Source organism: Nerophis ophidion, linkage group LG09 (assembly GCF_033978795.1).
Source record: "Nerophis ophidion isolate RoL-2023_Sa linkage group LG09, RoL_Noph_v1.0, whole genome shotgun sequence".
NCBI classification, from domain to species: domain Eukaryota; kingdom Metazoa; phylum Chordata; class Actinopteri; order Syngnathiformes; family Syngnathidae; genus Nerophis; species Nerophis ophidion.
In genome coordinates, this window is record NC_084619.1 from 4,874,066 (window position 1) to 4,892,947 (window position 18,882).

At 40.0% G+C, this 18,882-nt stretch overlaps 1 protein-coding gene across 1 annotated transcript; it reads right to left on the reverse strand.

The window, feature by feature from the left end:
* Positions 1 to 3,892: 3,892 nt before the first annotated feature.
* LOC133558925 (tripartite motif-containing protein 16-like) lies at positions 3,893 to 18,089 on the reverse strand. The gene is made up of 7 exons (XM_061910107.1): positions 17,541 to 18,089; positions 17,281 to 17,376; positions 15,391 to 15,624; positions 10,383 to 10,542; positions 10,184 to 10,294; positions 6,358 to 6,494; positions 3,893 to 4,494 (listed from the first exon to the last, which is right to left on the reverse strand). The coding sequence occupies exons 1-7, from the start codon at positions 17,937 to 17,939 to the stop codon at positions 4,102 to 4,104; spliced, it is 1,530 nt and encodes a 509-aa protein (XP_061766091.1). The 5' UTR covers positions 17,940 to 18,089; the 3' UTR covers positions 3,893 to 4,101.
* Positions 18,090 to 18,882: the final 793 nt, after the last annotated feature.

Here is an 18,882-nt window from a genome sequence, read left to right on the forward strand (position 1 = left end):
TAAATACAGTACAGCATGACTGAGGAAAGTAGAACAGCTGTATTTCTGTCGCCCTCTAGAGTTGCAATTGGATACTGCATTGGTTCAACTACAGCAGCTGACTTCTTAACCGGCTTCACGGTGGAAGAGGGGTTAGTGCGTCTGCCTCACAATACGAAGGTCCTGCAGTCCTGGGTTCAAATCCAGGCTCGGGATCTTCCTGTGTGGAGTTTGCATGTTCTCCCCGTGAATGCGTGGGTTCCCTCCGGGTACTCCGGCTTCCTCCCACTTCCAAAGACATGCACCTGGGGATAGGTTGATTGGCAACACTAAATTGGCCCTAGTGTGTGAATGTTGTTTGTCCATCTGTGTTGGCCCCGCGATGAGGTCGCGACTTGTCCAGGGTGTACCTCGCCTTCCGCCCGATTGTAGCTGAGATAGGCGCCAGCGCCCCCCGCGACCCCAAAAAGGGATTAAGTGGTAGAAATGGATGGATGGATGTTCTTAACCTTGTTGGAAGTACCGAACCCCACCAGTTTCATATGCGCATTCACTGAACCCTTCATTAGTTAAAAATAAAAAATAAAACATTTTCAAATTCAAGACAAAGTTATATGTTTTTGGTAACACTTTGGTATAGGGAACATAGTCTAGGTAACAAAGACCTAATTTTGTCATGATCTGTGGTCTGGATCATCCATCCATCCATTTTCTACCGCTTATTCCCTTTCGGGGTCGCGGGGGGCGCTGGCGCCTATCTCAGCTACAATCGGGCGGAAGGCGGGGTACACCCTGGACAAGTCGCCACCTCATCGCAGGGCCAACACAGATAGACAGACAACATTCACACTCACATTCACACACTAGGGCCAATTTAGTGTTGCCAATCAACCTATCCCCAGGTGCATGTCTTTGGAAGTGGGAGGAAGCCGGAGTACCCAGAGGGAACCCACGCATTCACGGGGAGAACATGCAAACTCCACACAGAAAGATCCCGAGCCTGGATTTGAACCCAGGACTGCAGGACCTTCGTATTGTGAGGCAGACGCACTAACCCCTCTTCCACCGTGAAGCCCTCGGTCTGGATCATGTTTTTGTTATCTTTTTGTTAATTTTTGGACTCTTTTAGTTCCTTTTTGCATTCCCTTGTCTTGTTTGGTTACCACTTGTGATTTTCACCTGCCTCTGGTATTCGGACCGTGCACCTGTTTCTAATCAAGACCCTTATTTAAGCCTGTCTTTGCAAGTCAGTCGGCTTGGCGTCATTGCTCGTTTTCATGCGATACCACGGTTCATGTTGCTGGATTCATGCCGTGTCCACGAAAGTCTTGTTCATTTCTTGCCACAGTTTCGTGTTTGTTCCCCGCCATAGTTTATGTTTGTTTACCTCATGCCCTGCCAAGATTTATCGAGTTAATAAATATGTTCCTACCTGCAAGCCTTGTCCGGAATAGTCCGTTTGCATCCCGGGAGAACAAACCTAGCAGTAAGCTGGTGCACAAATTGAACCGTGCATGAACATTACCTTGTTCGAACAACAAAGCCAACACAGTGGATAAACTCACAACAAATTACACACCTGCAAATCAGTCAGCCGTTGCCGTATCCGTAATACGCCGATAGGGAGAAGTTTGTATTTACACGATGAGTCGGGTGTGTTTTGATCTCCGCCGAATTCCTGAGGCTGACTCACCGAACCCCTAGGGTTTGATCGAACCCAGGTTAAGAACCACTGTTCTAATGCAAGGGTCACCAACCTTTTTGAAACCAAGAGCTACTTCTTGGCTACTGATTAATGCGAACGGCTACCAGTTTGATACACACTTAAATAAATTGCCAGAAATAGCCAATTTGCTCAATTAACCTTTAATAAATGAATTTATATATTTATATAAATGAGTATTTCTGTCTGTCATTCCGTCGTACATTTTTTTTCCTTTTCCCGAAGTTTTTTTGTAGAGAATAAATAATAAAAAAAACACTTAATTGAATGGTTTAAAAGAGGAGAAAACAGGGGAAAAAATTCATTTTGAAACATAGTTTATCTTCAATTTCGACTCTTTGAAATTCAAAATTCAACCGAAAAAAAGAACAGAAAAACTAGCTAATTCGAATCTTTTTGAAAAAATTACAATTTATGGAACATCATTAGTAATTTTTCCTGATTAAGATGAATTTTAGAATGTTGATGACATGTTTTAAATAGGTTCAAATCCAATCTGCATTTTCTTAGAATATATAACAAATTGGACCAAGCTATATTTCTAACAAAGACAAATCATAATTTCTTCTAGATTTTCCAGAACAAAATTTTTTAAAGAAATTCAAAAGACTTTGAAATAAGATTTAAATTCGATTCTAAAGATTTTTTAGATTTTCCAGAATTATTTTTTTTAATTTTAATCATAATAAGTTAGAAGAAATATTTCACAAATATTCTTTGTGGAAAAAACAGAAGCTAAAATGAAGAATTAAATAAAAATGTATTTATTATTCTTTACAATAAAAATTATACATTTACTTGAACATTGATTTAAATTGTCAGGAAAGAAGAGGAAGGAATTTAAAAGGTAAAAAGGTATATGTGTTTAAAAATCCTAAAATCATTTTTAAGGTTGTATTTTTTCTCTAAAGTTGTCTTTCTGAAAGCTATAACAAGCAAAGTAAAAAAAATAAATGAATTTATTTAAACAAGTGAAGACCAAGTCTTTAAAATATTTTCTTGGATTTTCAAATTCTATTTGAGTTTTGTCTCTCTTAGAATTAAAAATGTCGAGTAAAGCGAGACCAGCTTGCTAGTAAATAAATACAATTTCAAAAATATTGGCAGCTCACTGGTAAGTGCTGCTATTTCAGCTATTTTTAGAACAGGCCAGCGGGCGACTCATCTGGTCCTTACGGGCGACCTGCTGCCCGCGGGCACCGTGTTGGTGACCCCTGATCTAATGTATTATTTGAATCTTACACATTAAGTAATTATCCATCCATCAATGTTCTACCGCTTATTCCCTTTAGGGTCACGGGGGGCGCTGGTGCCTATCTCAGCTACAATCGGGCGGAAGGCGAGGTACACCCTGGACAAGTCGCCACCTCATCGCAGGGCCAACACAGATAGACAGACAACATTCACACACGAGGGCCCATTTAGTGTTGCCAATCAACCTATCCCCAGGTGCATGTCTTTGGAAGTGGGAGGAAGCCGGAGTACCCGGAGGGAACCCACGCAGTCACGGGGAGAACATGCAAACTCCACACAGAAAGATCCCGAGCCCGGGATTGAACCCAGGACTACTCAGGACCTTCGTATTGTGAGGCAGACGCACTAACCCCTCTGCCACCGTGCTGCCCCCTTAAGTAATTATTTTCTACTTTATTTAATTTTATATAATAATTCAATTACACTAATACTGATAGACTGCTTTGGGGTTAGTCACATTTAGTTGGTTTTAATAATTAAAAAAAAATGTTTCTATTGCTGTGGTTTTAATGTATTATTAAGTTCACTCCAATGGCAATGTTTGTCATTCAATGCTAAATATTTAGTTTTCATGGGTTTCCAAAGACATGCACCTGGGCATAGGTGGATTGGCAACACTAAATTGGCCCTAGTGCAAACAATCAATCAATCAATCAATGTTTATTTATATAGCCCTAAATCACAAATGTCTCAAAGGGCTGTACAAACCACTACAACTACGGCCCTAGTGTGTGAATGTGAGTGTGAATGTTGTCTGTCTATCTGTGTTGGCCCTGCGATGAGGTGGCGACTTGTCCAGGGTGTACCCTGCCTTCCGCCCGATTGTAGCTGAGATAGGCGCCAGCGCCCCCCGCAACCCCAAAAGGGAATAAGCGGTAGAAAATGGATGGATGTTCATAATTGTGTGGCAAATTCACATTTCATTGACTAGAAGGGTTAAAGGTTTACAAAACTTTATTAAAGTCAAGAATAGATACAGTACAGTGATTCTAAAAAATACAGGGAAAATGTGCTAATCTTTTGAAGACTACAAAATAAAACCGATTGCATTTAAATATGCACTTAAATCATTTTCATACTGCACTTGTATAGATACTGTTCCAAGACAATTGAAAAAATGGATCGAATTAGATTTACCTGTCTATTTAACTTTCCTTTATTCGAATGGTGGTACCGTACCCCCACACACTGAATGCAGGGTACACCGGCTCAGTAAAAGTAGTGTACGCTTTGTAGAGAAGCTGCATGCTCTCAGCCACGCTGTAAAAGGCCAGAATACCTGCTGCGTGATTCAGGTAGACACCGATGCGTGACGACCTCGGGACGGGTATGTCCACGCTCTTATTGTTGTGCACGAAAGAGTATTTGGACTGGGAGCAGTAGAGGCTCCAGGATTTGTTGTTCCAGCCCAGGCTGCACACGTTATTGTTTCCTTTACGGAATATTCCCCTGTAGGTGATGGCCACGTCGATCTCCGTTCCCTTCCAGTCCACTTCCCAGTAGCATCGAGTTCCTACCAGGCCCTCCTTGGACACCACCTTAAACCGGAGATATGACAATCCGTTTAGAAAATAACAGCGACCACGTGTACAGAGAAAGTCCATACATCTGAATTAAGTGCGTTGACTCATCCTCAGATGAACTACAAAACCCAAAACCAGTAAAGTTGGCACATTGTGTAATTTGTAAATAAATACAGAATACAATGATTTGCAAATTCTTTTCAACTTATATTCAATTGAATATAAGTCGAAATGTCAATTTTTTTTGTAAATAATCATTAACTTAGATTTAATGGCAGCAACACATTGCAAAAAAGTTGGCACAGGGGCATTTTTACCACTGTGTTACATGGCCTTTCCTTTTACAACACTCAGTAAACATTTGGGACCTGAAGAGACCAAATTTTATAGCTTTTCAGGTGGCATTCTTTATCATTCTTCAACAGTCGTTGTCGTACTTCACGCTTCATAATGCGCCACACATTTTCAATGGGAGACAGGTCTGGACTAAAGGGAGGCCAGTTTAGTAACCATACTCTTTTACTATGAAGCCACGCTGTCATAACACGTCTTTATGAAATAAGCAGGGGCGTCCATGATAACGTTGCTTGGATGGCAACATATGTTGCTCCAAAACCTGCATGTAACTTTCAGCATTAATGGTGCCTTTACAGATGTGTAAGTTACCCATGCCTTGGGCACTAATACACCCCAATACCATCCCAGATGTTGGCTTTTGAACTTTGTGCCTATAACAATCCGGATGGTTTTTTTCATCTTTGTTCCGGAGGACACGACATCCGCAGTTGCTAAAAACAATTTGAAGTGTGGATTCGTCAGACCACAGAACACTTTTCCACTTTGCATCAGTCCATCTTAGATGAGTTCAGGCCCAGCGAAGCCTGCGGTGTTTCTGGGTGTTGTTGATAAATGGCTTTGGCTTTGCATAGTAGAGCTTTAAGTTGCACTTACAGATGTAGCGACCAACTGTAGTTACTGACAGTGGTTTTATGAAGTGTTCCTTAGCCCATGTGGTGATATCTTTTACACACTTCTTTGTCATGTGTTGCTGCCATCAAATTCTAAAGTTAATGATTATTTGCAACAACAAAAAAATGTTTGCATCAGTCCATCTTCGATGAGCTCGGGCCCAGCGAAGCCTGCGGTGTTTCTGGGTGTTGTTGATAAATGGCTTTGGCTTTGCATAGCTGTAACTTGCACTTACAGATGTTGCGACTAACTGTAGTTACTGACAGTGGATTTCTGAAGTGTTCCTGAGCCCATGTGGTGATATCATTTACACACTGATCTCGGTTTTTGATACACTACCGCCTGAGGGAACCAAGGTCACGGGCATTCAATGTTACGTGCATTGATTTCTCCAGATTCTCTGAACATTTTGATGATATTATAGACCTTAGACGGTGAACTCCCTAAATTCCTTGCAATAGCTCGTTGAGAAATGTTGTTCTTAAACTGTTCGACAATTTGCATACGCATTTGTTCACAAAGTGGTGACCCTCGCCCCATCCTTGTTTGTGAATGACTGAACATTTCATGGAAGCTACTCTTATACCCAATCTTGGCACCCACCTGTTCCCAATAAGCCTGTTCACCTGTGGGATGTTCCAAATAAGTGTTTGATGAGCATTCCTCAACTTTCTCAGTCTTTTTGCCACATGTGCCAGCTTTTTTTAAACCTGTACCAGGCATGAAATTCCAATGAACCAATATTTGCAAAAAATAACAAAGTTTTCCAGTTTTAATGTTGAGTATCTTGTCTTTGCAGTCTATTCAATTGATTATAGGTTGAAAAGGATTTGCAAATCATTGTAATCCGTTTTTATTCACGATTTACAGGACGTGCCAAATTCACTGGTTTTGTGGTTTGTAACTAACCTGCTGCCAGTGATCGAATCGTTCCGGGTGGTCGGGATAGTTTTTAGGGTCATTCTTCATTACTGCTGTCCGGTTCCCCTCAGAGAGGTAAAGGTTGGGGTGGGCAGTGTTGACATCCAGAATGGGCTGACAAGCGTCTGAACAGAACAAGACATTCTCATGTTTACATTCTGAGAGTGATATATGACACCATATCAACATACGCTGTACAAAAATGCCATGATTGTACAGCTTTTCACAGTACAAGGACATAGTCAAAATGTACTGTAACGTTATAACAAATGACTGTAAAAATTACAATACACTAATATTTCACAGCAGTTAACTGTTTTATTTACAGTAAAATTGTAACGACCAAGTCGCATCGTGGTGCGGAGTTCGTTCTCCCAGGAATGCAGACAGGCTTCGGACACAGCGTGAAGGAAGGAACAAATGATTTATTTAAAAAAAAATCAGACCTTAACAAAGAAAAACTTGCACAATGCACAGAAGGCAAAAATTAAAGGGGCTAGCGTGGGAGCTAGCAAGTAAAAGAGCCTAGCGGGGAAAGTAGCATGTACGGAACCGGGAACAAAAGTCGTCATTTGTTGCGTATTGCAAATTAGGAAGCCAGACTGACTGACCGGAGAAGGCAGGCTTAAATAATTACAGTGATTACAAAAAAAGGTGCACTTCCGGAACAAGCGGCAGGTGAAAATAAGTAACTATGGTAACCAACTCAGAGGTGCACAAACAGGAACCGAAGGAGTCCAAAACCAACAGAAAACACAAATAAATGACTCAGCGGATTATAACAAAATTACTGCAATAATAGTCCAAATTACTGTAAATTCAAACTGATTTGTCTCCTAATGGCTTCTGTAGACGTTTTTGCACACTCTTGGCAATATGCTGTTAAACCGAGAGAGAAATTAACAATACAATTACAATTGTGAAGTTCTATTTTAATTAACCATATAATCCCAGCTCTGCAGTTGCAGTAAATTGCTGCAAAGATATTTCACAATATATAACTGTAAATGTTACTGTGAAAGTATTGAAATTATTAGCTGATATTTTGCTGTGAATTTACAACACCTTTTTTTTTTTTTTTTTTTTACAGTGTCTTGTATTGACTCGGATATATTTTTGGCAACCCTTCAAAGGCACAAATGACCTTGTGGAAAAATAATGAAAATGTTTTCCATCCCCACGTTTTCAAATGTAGCACAATATTTACCTTATATTCTTATTATTTATTTTTTCAAATGACATTTAAAGTCTTCCCAAGTTTATCGCTGTTAATTCGTCCCGGCAATGACTTACCGCAAAGTAGGAACCAAAAATTATAAATTGAATATTTTACAGGTAAAGCTTTCTAAATATGTTTTTCAACTTTGTAGGAGCCTCTAGACATTAAATAAGAACCATATATGGACATTTACACTCTTTTATTCCAATATAGTAATGCTGCTTGAGGCTGAATCAATAAGTGACCACGATACTGAACGGCGCATTCAGATCGGCTTTGTTTCCTCGAGTAACCAACACTAAATTTAGAACTCAAAAATAGTAGAATATGTGGTGAAGTCACGATATGGCGAGAGATGTCTGTACAATATAAAATACATGAAAGAAACAACACATTTTGCTGGATAATGTGTGGTAATACTAACTAATCATTTTGTCCCTAATGCAGACATGTCTTAAAGATTAAAATTAATGCTGTCAAATAAAAAATCATATTATTCACAATTGAGTTTGGATTAATCCTGATTAAGGGAGTCAGAGCTTTTCTTCCTGTCTCTCACAAACACACACACACCAGATGCTCCAGAGACCCACTTAAAAATAAAGTTAGAAACAAATGGGGAGTAACGATGCACATTTTAAGATACAGTGGGGCAAAAAAGTATTTAGTCAGCCAGCGATTGTGCAAGTTCTTCCACTTAAAATGATGACAGAGGTCTGTCATTTTCATCATAGGTACACTTCAACTGTGAGAGACAGAATGGGGAAAAAAATCCAGGAATTCACATTGTAGGAATTTTAAAGAATTTATTTGTAAATTATGGGGGAAAATAAGTATTTGGTCACTTCAAACAAGGAAGATCTCAGGCTCTCACAAACCTGTAAATTTTTCATTAAGAAGCTTTTCTGTCCTCCACTCGTTACCTGTATTAATGGCACTTGTTTGAACATGTTATCTGTATAAAAGACACCTGTCCACAGCCTCAAACAGTCAGACTCCAAACTCCACTATGGCCAAGACCAAAGAGCTGTAGAAGGACACCAGGAAAAGAATTGTAGACCTGCACCAGACTGGGAAGAGTGAATCTACAATAGGCAAGCAGCTTGGTGTGAAAAAATCAACTGTGGGAGCAATTATCAGAAAATGGAAGACATACAAGACCACTGATAACCTCCCTCGATCCGGGGCTCCACGCAAGATCTCATTCTGTGGGGTCAAAAGGATCATGAGAACGGTGAGCAAAAATCCCAGAACCACACGGGGGGACCTGGTGAATGACCCGCAGAGAGCTGGGACCAAAGTAACAAAGGTTACCATCAGTACCACACTACACCGACAGGGAATCAAATCCTGCAGTGCCAGACGTGTCCCCCTGCTTAAGCCAGTGCATGTCGGCCCCGTCTGAAGTTTGCCAGAGAGCACATGGATGATGTAGCAGAGGATTGGGAGAATGTCATGTGGTCAGATGAAACCAAAATAGAACTTTTTGGTATAAACTCAACTCGTCGTGTTTGAAGGAAGAAGAATACTGAGTTGCATCCCAAGAACACTACACCTACTGTGAAGCATGGGGGTGGAAACATCATGCTTTGGGGCTGTTTTTCTGCTAAGGGGACAGGGCGATTGATCCGTGTTAAGGAAAGAATGAATGGGGTCATGTATCGTGAGATTTTGAGCCAAAACCTCCTTCCATCAGTGAGAACTTTGAAGATGTAACGTGGCTGGGTCTTCCAGCATGACAATGATCCCAAACCCACCGCCCGGGCCACGAAGGAGTGGCTCCGTAAGAAGCATTTAAAAGTCCTGGAGTCTCCAGACCTCAACCCCATAGAAAAACTGTGGAGGGAGTTGAAAGTCCGTGTTGCTCTGCGACAGTCCCAAAACATCAATGCTCTCGAGAAGATCTGCATGGAGGAATGGGCCAAAATACCAGCTACTGTGTGTGCAAACCTGGTAAAGACCTATAGTAATCGTTTGACCTCTGTTATTGCTAACAAAGGTTATATTACAGAGTATTGAGTTGTATTTTTATTATTGACCAAATACTTATTTTCCACCATAATTTACAAATAAATTCTTAAAAATTCCTACAATGTGAATTCCAGGATTTTTTTTTTCACATTCTGTCTCTCACAGTTGAAGTGTACCTATGATGAAAATGACAGACCTCTGTCATCATTTTAAGTGGGAGAACTTGCACAATCGCTGGCTGACTAAATACTTTTTTGCCCCACTGTGATTACAATTAATGGGGTACGCATTTAAAAATAGATGAAAAATAAAATCGAATACATTTATTTTTGTTATATGTCTGGGTCAAGGCGGTATGTAGACAGTAGCGTCCATTAGAGAGCTTGCTGAATGGAGGAATTAGAAGCAACAACACCCATGTTTGTTTTAAAATGATCCCAGATTTGTAGGTTTGCTTTTCTCCTATTTCACTAAACCTGTTTTGTCACCAGCAATTACCTCACTGTGGTGGTTTGATGATGTAATGGCCTGCACTGTTTTATTACCAACAGTGGTTAGCTTTTTCCAACAAGACAAATTCCGCTTTTTTTCATACAAAAAATGTATATAACCTTCTTAACTCACATTTCAGGAAATCTGCCCTGGTCTTCGGTTCTTCTGTGGCTCTTGATTCTGGCAGAACTGATTCTGTTCTTGTAGTTTTCCCGCTTTCTTCCGTGACGTAGACTTCTTTCACTGTTGAGCAACAACAAACTTATGTTTTTGTGTAGCAAAATAGAAAGGATAGCCATTCTTTAATTCAAGAGGAGAGATGTTTTCTTACCCGCTGCAGATATTTTACTCGTTTCTTTCTTGCTGACTTCCTCCACTTGTAATTTCAGGGCGGCGATAGCTCTCTTGGTGGCGTCGAAGGAGGAGTATGGAGCGATGCTGATGTTGTTCAGGTCCTCGTATCCTGAAGGTCCTGACAGAGACTGCCAGCTCTGATACGAAAGCATGTGGGGATGACAGGCAGGAAATCTATTTAAATTAAGGCTTTTAAAAAATAATGACATAACCCATGTGATTTATCAGAGAAAAATTATCGCATTAACAATGTACACACGCAGATTTATAAAGCAAATTATTTTGACCGTACATGCTCTTCTTATACCTTAAGTTGCTATGAGGTCAGTGATCAGGTCAATGGATATCAGTGCAAAGATGAGTGAGGAGACTTTGACTGGAAAATTTCACTTCAAAATACACCCAGACTGGATTTTAGATTAAATTATTAACACTTTTTGAGCAAATATATTTCATGCATTTAAGTAAACTGTTTAAAATGTTCTAATGTGACAGTTTGACAATAGAACTGCATTTGTGTCCAAATGATGGGCTCCTTTTTAAGTTAATTTATATAATGCAAGTGAGTACTAAACATGATTAATCTAAACTCAGTTGTGAATAATCATATTTTTATTTATTTTGACAACATTAATTAAAATATTTAAGAAATGGCTGCATTAGGGACAAAAGGATTAGTTAATATTACCACAATGTATCCAGCAAAAGGTGTTGTTTCTTTCATCAACAAATTGTACTATTTGTAGGTCCTAAATTAAGCATTTTCAAGCAAAAAAATGGCTCAATGAACTGAAAATTTTAATAGCATTGTAGTGTTGGCCACAAGAGGAAACAAAACCGATGTGTGTGTGCTGTTCAGTATCGTGGCCACTGATTGGTTCAGCCTCGGTCAGCATTACTATATTGGAATAAAAGAGTTTAAATGTCACTATATAGGTCTTATTTAATGTCTAAAGCGAGGGTCAGCAACCTGCGGCTCTTGAGCCACATGCAGCTCTTTAGTGCCGCCATACTTGCCAACCCTCCCGGATTTTCCGGGAGGCTCCCGAAATTCAGCGCCTCTCCCAATAACCTCCCGGGACAAATTTTCTCCCCAAAATATCCCGAAATTCAGGTGGAGCTGGAGGCCACGCCCCCTCCAGCTCCATGCGGACCTGAGTGAGGACAGCCTGTTTTCACGTCCGCTTTCCCACAATATAAACAGCATGTCTGGCCAATGACGTTATAACTGTAGAATGATCGAGGCCGAGTTCTTGGTTTCTTATGTTCTTGGTTTAAGTTTGTCTGCCGTAAACAGCAATGTTGTGACACTCTTAAACAGGACAACACTGCCATCTACTGTACATGCATATGGTTAGAAAAATAGTGACAGAGAATAGAACAAGGATGGACACATCAACCTTTAACTCAACAATGAGAAGATGAGTGTCATGTGTGTGTATATGTGTAAATAAATGAACACTGAAATTCAAGTATTTCTTTTAGGTATATATATACATATATATAATAAAATAAATATATATATAGCTATAATTCACTGAAAGTCAGGTATTTCTTATATGTGTTGTGGTTTGTGCAGCCCTTTGAGACACTAGTGATTTAGGGCTATATAAGTAATATTGCTTTTTTTTTGTTTTGTTTTTTGTTTTTTTTCCCTTGGCCTCAGTCTGCACCCCCACTCCAGGGCCCAGGCTAAGACCGATTTTTTTTCTTTTATTTTAATCTTCTATTCCCCCGTTTACCTGTATGTCATCTTTTTTGTAAGGGGCGCTGGAAGCCGGCAGACCCGTCAGCTATCCTGTTCTGTCTCCCTGTAATGTTTGTCTGATCTTGAATGGGATTGTGCTGAAAATTGTAATTTTCCTGAAGGAACTCTCCTGACGGAATAAATAAAGTACTATCTAATCTAATCTAATCTAAGTAAACATTGATTGATTGATTGATATATATATATATATATATATATATATATATATATATATATATATATATATATATATATATATATATATATATATATATATATATATATATATATCAATCAATCAATGTTTACTATATATATATATGTATATATATATATATATATATATATATATATATATATATATATATGAAATACTTGATTTTCAGTGAATTATAGGGGTGTGGTCAGGGGTGGGGCGGAGGGCGTGGTTGGGGGCGGGGCGTGGTTAAGAGGGGAGGAGTATATTTACATCTAGAATTCACCACGTCAAGTATATATATATATATAAAAGATACTGGCAGCTCAGTCACCAGAACATATTCCTTATATATATATATATATATATATATATATATATATATATATATATATATATATATAAGAAATACTTGACGTGGTGAATATTAGATGTAAATATACTCCTCCCCTCTTAACCACGCCCCGCCCCCAACCACACCCTCCGCCCCACCCCTGACCACACCCCTCCCCTCCCAAAATCGGAGGTCTCAAGGTTGGCAAGTATGAGTGTGAGAGGATTGATTGATTGAAAGTTATGTACAACTTTCACTTTTGCATATCAGTAGCGACCCCAAAAAGGGACAAGCGGTAGGAATGGATGGATGGAAAACTGTGGTGCGTTCAAAGACCCTAATTTTAAAGTTAGAAACAGAAGCATCACTAGTTTTAAAAGACGGGGAAGACCTAACTGCCAGGAGATGTAATATAATCATAATAATAATGATGTGTTACTATAATTTGTATTATATACTGATGATAATTCTATGTGTATCAGATCATCTCTACTTTTTATTCTGAAGTAAAACTTGACATTTAGGGCAGGCGCGTCAAACTTGTTATTCACATCGCAATTAAGGGTGGCCTCAGAAGGCCGATTGTAACAGTGAATAATATATGAATATAAATGTAAAATAATCACATCATTTCCCATGCATTTTATTATTATGTTTTTTATCTACGCTGTAAAAAAAAACAATCTTTAGATTTTACTGTAAAAAGATACTGGCAGCTCAGTCACCAGAACATATTCTTATGAATATTAGTATAAATATATACATATTTTTATTGGTGTTTGTTTTTGTTTTGTTTTTTTAAAGCATATTACTGTAAATGGAATGAAAAACGGTATTTACAGTAAATTTCCAGCAATTGAGCTGCCAGTTTTTACTGTGAAATCCAGAGTTGTTGTTTTCATACTTTATTACTGTAAATAGAAAAATTGAACCAAAGTTGATTTTATGGTCAAAAAAAAAATTGGCAGCTAAGTCTTTAGAATTTTACTGTAAAATCTATTGTCATTTTTAAAGTGTACTATTTGATGGATAACTTTTTGAAATCATGAGTTAAGCAGATAAGTATGTATGCTTATTTTAGCAAATAAAATGTTTTGGGAACATATAATATTATAATATTTTGTTGCATTATCAATTCGGTACATTCGGAACTTTTTTAATGTCAAAATGCAAAGAACAAATACATTTGGTAAGAAAAGATAAAGTACTTTATTAACGCATATTATTTCCAGGCTTTTGCGGGCCTCATCTGGCAACCGGGCCTTAAGTTTAAAAAGTCAAAAACCTAATTACAATTTTTACATGTGTTTTAAAAAGCTGGTTTTGACCAAATTCGTGCAATATTTCCATTTTTAGTGCATGTAAACATAACGTGACTTTTGATTTAGGACAGAGGTTCTCAAACTACGGCCCACCAGCGTCCAAGATCCGGCCCGCGTTAAGGTCTAAGGTTTTTTTTTTAATCATCATTTTTTTAAATATGTCCTTTCTAATCCATTTTCTACCGCTTGTTACACTCGGTATCTCCTAGCCACTCAGGCAAATCATATTGTCTAAAAATGCATTTTCCCATCGCTAACGTGACATTATCCTATACCCTGGTTTAGGGTATAGGATGGGGAGCACTTTAGGAGTCTATGTGCTGCTACTTTTCTACTCATTAATCATGTGTAAGATGGAACCTATCCCAGCTGACTTCAATGGCAAGGAAGGAGGACGGAGGAAACCCTTGCAAGCACAGGGAGCTTTTTTGTTTCTTAAAATGAAGACATGCTCTTTATCAGGGATTTCCAAACTCGTTCCAGCAAGGATTTTCAAGCATATTTTATGTATATTTGGCCTAAATTAAGCATTTTCAAGCATAAAAACTGGTTTTGTCAGGCTTGCCACTGACAGTTTGTTTGTGTTTTATTTTTCCTCTGTGTGTGTTTAGTATTTCCTGTCCTTAGTTCCTGTCAGCACTCTTATTTTGGTTTAGCTTCCTGTTTGTCTCCTTGTGTGCTGTTTTCACTCAGCTGCAGCTGATTGGCACCTGGCCACACCTGGTGTCAATCAGCCCGCTCCTATTTTACCTGCTTTGTTCCTCCAGTTAGTGCTGGATTATTGGATTGTCTTGTCGATGTCGCTCTTGTCGTTGCTACCTGTCGTATCGTATCATATCTTGTCTATGCAACGTTGCGGTAAGCTGTATTAGATAGTGGTTTGTAGCTTATTGTCTTTTGTTCCCTGCTTCCAAGTTTGTTTTGATATTATAAGTACGACTTCTGTTTCCTGCTAGCTTCCACTCTAGGCCTTTTTCTTTTTTATCCGCCCACGTGCGCGCTTTTTGTTTGCACACTTTGTTTGTTTTTGTCTTAGTATTTTTATTAAATCATGTTTTCTCACTCCATGCCTGCCTCCAACTCTGCATGTTGGGGTTCCTCACAAACAAACTTTGACAGGTTTCCAACAAACCCATGCAACAAGTCTGTTTTTAGTGCATGTAAACATACCGAGGTTGTGTGTACCGTTGGGTTTAGTGTGGGATGGGGGCCCAGAATTTGGTGCTACGTTCCTGTTCAGTCACGGGTTTTCTTATGAAACACAAATTATGCGTGGTGCCCTTCCTTTTTTTGCCCATCATGAAACTAATTTTAACATCGTCTGGATAACTATGTGCCTTTTTACAAAGTACTTGACTGCTGCTTGGTCTGTGTAGTGAAGGTCACCTGCAAAAAGTGAATGTGGTCGTCGGTGTGCGACAGCTTCTCCAGGTCAGAGTGTTTCTTCTTCAGCAGGGTGACCTCTTCCTCCAAACGATCGAGAACAATCTCCCCGCGGTTCACTGTGGTCTTTTCGTGTAGGCGGATCATTTCTTTGATTTCATTGTACTTCCTCTCGATGGACAGGAGAAGTTCGGTGAAGATGCGCTCGTTCTCCTCCAAGACTGACTCAGCTGAGTGCTGATGGCATATAAATCAGAGGACAAGCATTTATCAGATTTGACTGCAAGTCGGGTTGGGCATCGAAGGCTGATGAGAACCGGGTCTTTTGTTCCGATTCTCTCGGAATCGTCCAAATTTTTCTCATTTTCGAAGCTTAGTCTGCCGATCGGAAGAGAAGGCATTCTAATAGCAAAGCTGGCTGCTAAATTAACTTGAAACAACAGAAGAAATAAGTGCTTACCAACTGCATTACAATATAAATAAGCTGCTGATAACAGGAAATTAACAACTAGATTAATAAGAGTATAGAGCAGAGATACCCAAAGTGGGGATCACGGGCCAAATTTGGCCCATCCTGTCATTTTGTTTGGCCCGCCAAAGAGTGGCTGCCAAGTTTAATACATATTCATACTTCAAGCTGCACAGTCATTGATGGCATGTCTGCAAGGCTACGCCAGAAATGTACCGTAAATACATCAGTGGAAATGTTTTTCCATTTAGAGTAGTTGTTCTTAACCTTGTTGGAGGTACCGAACCCACCAGTTTCATATGCGCATTCACCTAAAAATATATACAGATATATATCCATCCATCCATCCATCATCTTCGGCTTATCCGAGGTCGGGTCGCGGGGGCAGCAGCCTAAGCAGGGAAGCCCAGGCTTCCCTATCTCCAGCCACTTCGTCTAGCTCTTCCCGGGGGATCCCGAGGCGTTCCCAGGCCAGCCGGGAGACATAGTCTTCCCAACATGTCCTGGGTCTTCCCCGTGGCCTCCTACCGGTTGGACGTGCCCTAAACACCTCCCTAGGGAGGCGTTCGGGTGGCATCCTGACCAGATGCCCGAACCACCTCATCTGGCTCCTCTCGATGTGGAGGAGCTTTACTTTGAGTTCCTCCCGGATGGCAGAGCTTCTCACCCTATCTCTAAGGGAGAGCCCCGCCACACGGCGGAGGAAACTCATTTGGGCCGCTTGTACCCGTGATCTTATCCTTTCGGTCATGACCCAAAGCTCATGACCATAGCTGAGGATCGGTACGTAGATCAACCGGTAAATTGGGAGGTTTGCCTTCCGGCTCAGCTCCTTCTTCACCACAATGGATCGGTACAACGTCCGCATTACTGAAGACGCCGCACCGATCCGCCTGTCGATCTCACGATCCACTCTTCCCTCACTCGTGAACAAGACTTCTAGGTACTTGAACTCCTCCACTTGGGGCAGGGTCTCCTCCCCAACCCGGAGATGGGACTCCACCCTTTTTTTTTTTTTAATTCAAGACAAAGTTATAGGTTTTTGGTAACACTCTAGTATGGGGAACATATTCTAAGAAACAAAGACTTAATATAGAGTTATTTGGACACTAGGGGAACATATTCTAAGTAATAAAGACTTAGTTTAGGGTTACTTGGTTAGGGTTAGGGTCAGGATTAGAGGGTTAGGGTTATAATAAGGCCATAATATGGCAATATCGCGAAATGATCAAGTATGACACATAGAATGGACCTGCTATCCCCGTTTGAATAAGAAAATCTCATTTCAGTAGGCTTTTAAGTTATCGTGCCGTGATTTTACCAGTCTGGCTCACTTGGGAGTATATTTTTATCCATGTGGTCCCCGATCTAAAATGTGTTTGACACCCCTGTCATAGACTTTTCATTGATTACGCAAACATTACTTTAACAGCTTCCACCGCTTGTCGGAGATCCTGCCACTTTTTCACCCTCTCGTCAATCCTGTGCTGGGATTTGTGCAGCGTGGCTCCAAGTTGTTTCTGCGGAGAGACGATAAAGTCATCATCAAATCGCCGTATTGTTGATGCCGAGCCACTTTGTGGGTTCTTCCGAGGATGTTGTAGTCATAATGATTTGTGCAGTCCTTTGAGACATTTGTGATTTGGGGCTATATAAATAAACATTGATTGATTGATTGACTTACCTGTTTCTCCGTCCTCTCAGTCCCGGCTGGGACGATGTCGTGATGTTTGTGCTCGTCCATCATGCACAGGACGCACACCGACGTCTGGTCGGTGCGACAAAAGGCTTCCAGGAGTTTGTCGTGCTGAGCGCAGATCTTCTCCCTCATCTGACCCGTGGCTTTGACCAGTTTGTGCTTCATCAAGGCAGGGTAGTCGTAGTGGGACTGCAGGTGGGTATCACAGTAAGACGCCAAGCAGACCAAACAGGACTTCTCAGCCTTCTGCTTTCTTGTGGTGCAGAAGTCGCACATGACCTCGCCGTGCTTGGCCTGGTTCCTGGTCAGGGTACGACTTGTGGACCGGCGGGATTGGTCCAAGGTGCTACTTCGGTCTAAATCCAGAGTTCCGGCGTGGGACATTTTGCTTTGGAGTTTGTAGAGACGTCCTGTTAAAGTGAAAATTGAACAAATCCACAAATTCGTTGAGAGCCACAGCCAAACACTCAAGGAGGACTTCTTGATCTTAGCAGCTTCAGTGAAACTGCATGACTGACGCGATGTGTGACAAAATGTTAGCTATGTAGTCCGTTCTCGTGGTAAAACCCGTTCTCCCAGTTTGGGAATGGGTGGCGCTGCCTGAAACCAAATAACACATGCTCCTTCAGTTGGGGTGAAGCAATTTTTTAAGCCAGGAAAATGTTTGTTCTGCAATGACAAACAAAAAAATAAGGAGTGGCTTTGATGTAAAGCTGGATCTGTAATTTTATTTTTCATTATTTTTGTTTGAATGAAAATAAGACTAAATAAACTATATTACTGGAAAAAGATAAAGTAATTCCAGAGTCATTATGGCAGATTTTTTTTCAAGTCATGCTGACATTGATAGTTATGTATTTATGACTTATCTTTAAGTTCCCTTTGTTTTAGTTGTATGATTTGATATCCCTTTATGATATCATTGCAAAAAACAAAACTAAAACCGTAATTCCACAGAGTTGCATACCTTTTCGTTATGGGCAAACATGCAACCTTAAAAAGGAAGCAGAGCTTTTTAATGCTTCTGATATTATTGATTAATCATTTCCTGTGTTTGACATGTTTACATGTAACACCTTTACAAAAACTTGCAATGTGTTTACCACTTCGTAAAATTTTGGACACAACTTCTCCTCATTCATGACGTTTTCTTTATTTTCCTGACTATTTACATTGTAGATTGTCCCTGAAGGCATCACAACTATGAATGCACACATGCGGAGTTATGTACTTTAACAAAGAAAGGTGACATAACTGAAAACATGTTTTGTATTCTAGTTTCTTCAAAATAGTCACCTTTTGCTCTGATTACTTTTTCGCACACTCT

What these genes read in the sequence shown, in the direction of transcription:
- LOC133558925 (XM_061910107.1), bottom strand. Translation starts at nt 17,939, where the DNA reads ATGTCCCACGCCGGAACTCTGGATTTAGACCGAAGTAGCACCTTGGAC. An exon ending in AAGCGGTGGAAGCTGTTAAA is followed by an intron (nt 15,625 to 17,280) that starts GTAATGTTTGCG and finishes ATATGCCATCAG; the next exon opens with CACTCAGCTGAGTCAGTCTT. An exon ending in GATTCGATCACTGGCAGCAG is followed by an intron (nt 4,495 to 6,357) that starts GTTAGTTACAAA and finishes CTCCGGTTTAAG; the next exon opens with GTGGTGTCCAAGGAGGGCCT.